We start from the raw sequence: 6,447 nt of genomic DNA on the forward strand, positions 1-6,447 counted from the left end.
GAAAAGATAATCACACGAGTGGAAAGATAATAACAAAGTTAGGATTTAAGAATAAAGTTTATAGAAGATTAAATATTCAAAAAGATAAATCTAAATCATACGAAAGGAAACATATTCAATACATTATAGTTTTCTGCTTATAATCGCTAGAATATTTTGTATTTTGCTAGTGAATATGCTATAAATAATTTAGTTTTAGTAGGAGTAGCATAATAGGATTGGGAAATAGGATTTTGATTTCATTTACTTGTTGGCTTGTAACCATTTTCATAAATCCAAGGCCTAAGGAAAAATTTAATGTTTCATTATTTTTAAACTTAATATATAAATATATTTTTTACATATAAATTTATTCGGTACGGTTTGATATTTTTTGGTTTATTTTCATAAAATAAAAATTTACCCTAATTATCGGTATGGTTATAAATTTATATAAAAACCTATAATTTTATTTTAAAACCTAAAAATGAATTCGATACAATACAATTCAATCGATTTACTCGATTTATAAATATTTATTGACACCCCTAGCCGCATCATTTTGCTAGTATAAATGAAATGAACTGACTCTATTGTCAACTAGATTCTCTTCGACGTTTCTATTTTTCTAATTAAATAATACTTGTAAACAGGTGGCAGCCTACATTACTTTATAATTTTCGTCTCGCGTCTTGTTTAATATGACGTATAGCATTGTGACGTCAATGTGAGCATATTTAATGATTAATCTGGTCGTTGGATTATTTATCCCCTCCCTCACGTTGTCACGACCTATGATAAAAAAATATTATTTTAATACGAAGAAAATGCTACCCAAGATCACCATTATTTGATCATAAAGCAATAACATTAGAATTTATATTGTATCCAACCCTTTCAATTTTTTAAGTTTAGATTAGAAACAAATCAAACCATCTAAGATCTAACAAGAATTTGCGTGTAGTGTACGTCCCTAATCCTGTATTTAATTGAATCATTGTCTAAAATTTCTTCTAAAAATATTCAGTACCTACCAAAAAAGCACTATCGTGAGAACGTGGGCAAATGTGGATTAACCAACGACCATGATCCATCATTGAAATTAGTGCTGAAAATATTTTTAAGAAGAAATTTAGCTAAGCAAAACTTATATTATATGCCCAAAATGCGACGAGTGCGGCCAATAGAGCAATTCCAATATATTTTACTCGGTTCACAGTGTTACTACACCATAGAAAAATAAATTTATATTTCATAATGTATTAAACTTGAACACTTATCGTAGATACCAAAGGTTATTGATTATATAAATATTTATTGATTCATTCAAATAAACGGAAAACTCGCGTCTGACATGAATGGCACTTTGAAATGAAGAGTAAACAATACTGTAATAATTTACTCGTAATTTAATTAAAGTCTCCGGACCAGCTGACACGTTTTAAATCCGTGAGGGCCTAGGTCTAGAGCGGACAAAATTACTAGCGGGTTGGGCTGTTACATATGGTATCAGAGTCACTCTTGTGTCAGCTTTGCCGATGGTGGGTCAGATCAGAGTTCAACTGAATTTAGGCAAATCCTGGTTAGGCGGGACAAACCTCAGTGCTGAGTCTAGGCGAATTACATGCGGTGGGGCAAAGCTCAGCGAGGACGCTGAGTCCACAAGAGGGGTGTATGTAACACAACAGAGTGCAACTGCGATTTTTTAAAAATCGTTATATATTCTTACCTTTCAACCACCACTACTAATTTAATAACTCTAAATACAGCTGACAGCCCATAAAAATGTTTGCTAGTGGATACCCTTTCAGCATTTCTCTCTCGGAGGGAATCTAAGTTCTTTATGTTATGAAAAGACTGAAGTGAATTACGAATGAGTAGTATAACAAACACTAAATTTAGGTCCATCTGTATTTCAATGGTATCATAATAAAGAGCTTTAGTTTTGAAACAAAGACGAACTGGGCGTTTGGACATAAGAATTGTGAAATTTCGAAAAAAGTGAATTTTTAAAAAAAGTAAAAATGGTATTTGCAAATTAGCGTTGTATTTGGATATGAATACAATTTAGAGTTGTTTTTGAATTTTGTAAGTGATTTGAAGTGAAAATTTTGAAAAACAGCTTGTTGGAGGTTTTCAAATTTTCGAAAAATTCAAAAATTTAACTTAAAGTGAAATCTGAAAATTTCATGGTCAAACACTGATTCGAAAGAAAATGAAAATTTTTCGAAAAAAAAGTGGATTATTTTTTATGGCCAAACGGGCCCTAAGCTTCAGTTTTACAAGTTATTCTGTATGTAGCAAAGCTGATGCTCCAGTAGCTTTTATCTAGATTCTGTATTAGTATTGAAAAATTCATTAAATGTAACAACATTTAACTTGGAACCCAGTCCGTTAATCCAATTATTAATATATATTAAGTTGAGATTTCTTTAAGAACCATTAACTTAAAATTCTGGATCTGCCTCTCTGCTTATACTATACACTATATCATTATCTATATGCAAAAATTATAGAGCAAACACACAAGTACATTGAACGGAACAGTGAGGAAACACCTGAAGCCATTACAAAATCAATAAACCATAGAATATAATTATACCGATCGACTACTTTAAAGTACTGATGAGAGCTAGAACTGTTTGTGCAACTGTAAGCAGAAGGAGAATGATGGCTGCCGCAGTTGAAATTTTCGCCCAAGGGCTATTAAGATAATTATGCCTCAAACTTGCCATGTTTTCATTCCATGGTTTTTCACAATGCTCAATCACTTTTCTGCATTCCACTTTGTAAAAGAAATCAGTTGAAGGGATGACACCTTCTCCTAGTTTGTTGAACATGATAGCCACTTCTTCGTCATCTCCTATCCTATTTCTGATAATTCCGTTCAACCGAAGCAAATTCACATCTTTGCCTGAGTTAATAAGATGGTCCATAAAGATTACATAATCCGTGAAATATTTCGGATGCACATCAGATGAGTGTTGTTCGTAGGCAATGAGATTTCTCAGAATAGTCTCTGTACTATTAACGACCTCAAAACAAGGGATTTCAAGCAATCCGTTATTGAATTTGATATCAAATAAACTTATAGCATCCTCTTTGTTGTTTTTGTTCAACTTTCTATAAATTTTCCCAACATTTGAGAAGCGAATTCCAGCTTCATCAAGTTCTGTTGCACTTCGCATGCGATCGTGCCATAAGTCGCCGTCCTTAGTTTTAAACTTCTTTTTGGACTTACCAATTCGCAAAGGATTCCAGTTACAGCTTTTCTTGCTACTTCCTTTTTTCTTTCTGCTATTCCTAGTTAGGCCAGTGTTCATCTCTGAAGGGCAACAACACATGTGTACTACTTGAAGTAAATGTTTGATTTCTTCGGCATCATCATCATCAGTTGCATTTATGAATTTAGGAGTCACTTTTGGTAAACTACTACCAAAGTTGTATTTCACCATCTGTATAAATGGGGCGTCTGTAGGATCCTTAGTCATCTCGTGAAGTTTGGCGAGGATAAAGAAAGGAAGTTGGTTTTCTAGTAACAATAAGTCACGATCTACTAGAGATTCCATCCAAGCCGCGTCGATAATCTTGTCTTCTCCTTCTGGCACCCCTTCGTAAAACTCTCGGATATACTCAACCACGAAGCAGCCATCAAGTAACAGCAAATCTGAAAATTTGCTAATAATATCACTTTCAAGGTCCCCTATATCATCGTAACACTTTAGTGCTTCATCCTTTAGTTTCTCCATTTCACTAATGTAATACTCCACATCTCTCCATGCTTTCCTCTGCAGAAATCGTTGTTGGTAACGCAGTTTATATTTTTCCATCGAGCGAAGTCTCGGATTCTTTTTATGGTAAGGACCAATGGAGATCAACTTTGGGATATAAGCATCTGGATTTGATTCACATAGCCCCACATTTACTTTAAATATGGTAGATGATCCTTCATCAAAGACTTGATTTGTTGATTCATTTGTTTGATCTGCTGTCCTTATCTCGATTATATAATCCGCTTTCCCACCTTCTTGTATCTGTAATTAGTGAAACAAGGTTTCTTTTGAGTTTTTCTTTTGAAAGGGTGCTTTGACGTAATTGGTAAAGTTATTGTCATGTAACTAGGAGGTGACCGGTTCGAGCCTTGGAAACAGCCTATTGCACAAATATAAGGTAAGGCTGCGTACAATAGACCCTTGTGGTCCGACTCTTCCCCGAACCTTATACATAGCGGCTGCCCTTTTTCCTCCTTTTTGAGTGTTTTCGTTTCGGACTTGTGACTAAAGCAGTCAGTAATAGATAGGAAGTCTATATTTACTACCTTAAGAAACGTGAAATGAAGAAGAACAAACGATCTTGAAACGTTTACAGACCTGGAATTTTTGGACAATATATACTTAACCATACATCAAATTAAGCTAATTAAGTAGCCTTAAAAGCCCATACAAACAAAAGGAATGATAACTATTTAGTTTAAAGTTGAGAGAGGTGATTTACATATAATTTTGTACAATCAAGATACATAAAAAAGAAATCCAATGATCGTTATTATATTAATTAATAAATTATTGCTTATTTAAATCGAGCTTACGTTTATCATCAAATTCATTGTTCTTAAATCAGTATACTAACAAGATTTAGTTAATTCAACACAAGCACTTAAAACATATTCATTGTTTAGGGATTGGGGGTTTTGGGGGTTTGGGGGGGGGGGGGGTAGATTTTGCCATTAAGAGGTGTATCTGCAATTAAGTTATACTAGATGAATATATAATATAATTTCTAGCATCCAGTCCCAGTTTTCTATCATGCTTTCATTTTTATTATGTTCCAAAAAAAAATATTATATTTATTTATTTAGAAAAAATCTAATTTTAAATTTTTCATTTTATCCGTAATGAGGTAATTTATAATCACACTTGTTTTGATATCAAGCTTTCTTGAAGGTATATACGAGTATGATCTGCATACACTATATCCTATCCAGATCTTATTTGTGGGGTTATACAAGTTGTTGTTATTGTTATTTAGACATCAAATCACTAAGTAAGAGAGAGAGAAGGGGGAGGGGAGGGAGAGAGAACTAACCACTTGATGACTGGCGACGGCAAAGGCGAAGAAAGAAGTAGCGGCAGTGGGTGAAGGCTTTAGCAACCGCGGGCGAGCTGGCGACTGTTGAGAGAGACGAGTAAGAATTTATTGAAGAGTTTAACTAATGAAAAAACTATAATTATTGAGGTATTCAATAAAATTTTCTCAAGATTTTTAGTATTGTCCTAATTAATTTGGGTTACATGATGTGGATAACAAAAAGGTAATGCTTGTGCGTGTGTTTGATTGTGAAGAGAGAGGAGAGAGACCTCATTTTTACTAGCTTCATTTGGAGGAGTTTGATCAAGCAGTGGGGTAATCTCAATATGCTGTGCCATCTCTCTTAGATAACTTTCTTCAAACTGCAATTTGAGAGAGATTTTTAAAAAATGTAATAGTAATATTTTGGGTCAAAACCAGCTCTTGAGGTTGTTTTGGGATTTGGGATTTGGGATTTGAGTTTTGGGAATTTGTCAAAATATAAATAAAATTTATGAACAAATATGTATTTGCCAAAAAAATACCCAAATATCTTTTGGTAAAATCTATGACCAAATGGGTCCAAATTGTGCCAGCCATGCAATTCGTACTGCATTGGCAGAATTGCTATACACTCTATAAAAAGAGGCTCGATAAGCCTTCGTGCTCTACAAAAAAAAACAAAAAACAGAAATTTTCTACCAGTGTATATCGAGAAGCCATGGCCCTCCCTGCTCAAATTCTCGACATTCCCCAGCGACTTGCTGAAATTAACGTTGAAATACAAAATGTAGAAAATTCTCTTCGAAGTACTTCTAATGAAAGAAACTGGGGTAAGTTTTTTATCTATTATATCTCAAAAAATAGGAAACAGAAAAGTAAGAATAGAAAGTCAGAAAGAATTAAGAGGAAGGATTGCTGTGAAGAGTAATTTCCATAAAGGAATCATAATGTAATTTGAGGTACCTAATAATGTATTCAAATTCTCCCGCATGACATAGACTGGAAGATGCAAACTTACCTATTTTTGGTTTGGCTGTTTCTTCTTTCCTTGATTCTCTTGCTTCTTCTGAATTATGTCTCTAAGAGGAATGAGATTATATAGTCAACGAGGAAGTTTTGGCTCGATCTGTCCTAAAACTTTCAATTCAGCTACAAGGTGTGTTATGTGTTATTAAACTATGATTCATAAACAGAAAATCTGAAAACAGAAGAGGGGGAGAACAGAAACGAAAATTAATTCTGAACCCACAAGTTTTTTGTGTCCTTAAAAAATTTAATTCTTTTACTATTGCTCAAGGTTTTATGTACTAATTCCTCACATAATAGAATGAAAAACTATTTTATAAAATTGATGATTCAATTTACAAAATTTCGGTGAACTTAAATAGCAAAGCAAAT

The 6,447-nt window shown here is 33.5% G+C and overlaps 1 protein-coding gene across 3 annotated transcripts; it reads right to left on the reverse strand.

Annotated features, from left to right (window-relative positions):
• Positions 1-2,489: 2,489 nt before the first annotated feature.
• LOC104236887 (UPF0481 protein At3g47200-like) lies at positions 2,490-6,173 on the reverse strand. 3 transcript variants are annotated; one of them, XM_070171840.1, is made up of 5 exons: positions 6,068-6,173; positions 5,749-5,810; positions 5,337-5,429; positions 5,065-5,148; positions 2,490-4,013 (listed from the first exon to the last, which is right to left on the reverse strand). In XM_070171840.1, exons 2-5 carry the CDS (start codon positions 5,767-5,769, stop codon positions 2,589-2,591), a joined length of 1,623 nt encoding a protein of 540 aa, XP_070027941.1. In that variant the 5' UTR covers positions 5,770-5,810; positions 6,068-6,173; the 3' UTR covers positions 2,490-2,588. The 3 variants fall into 3 exon arrangements, with proteins under 3 accessions (XP_070027941.1, XP_009789236.1, XP_009789237.1); XM_009790934.2 differs by lacking the exon at positions 5,749-5,810 and having other exon boundaries at positions 6,068-6,170; XM_009790935.2 differs by lacking the exons at positions 5,337-5,429; positions 6,068-6,173 and having other exon boundaries at positions 5,749-5,897.
• Between the last annotated feature and the right edge of the window lie 274 nt (positions 6,174-6,447).

The sequence above is a fragment of the Nicotiana sylvestris genome, chromosome 4, assembly GCF_000393655.2.
Source record: "Nicotiana sylvestris chromosome 4, ASM39365v2, whole genome shotgun sequence".
In the NCBI taxonomy this organism is placed as follows: Eukaryota; Viridiplantae; Streptophyta; class Magnoliopsida; order Solanales; family Solanaceae; genus Nicotiana; species Nicotiana sylvestris.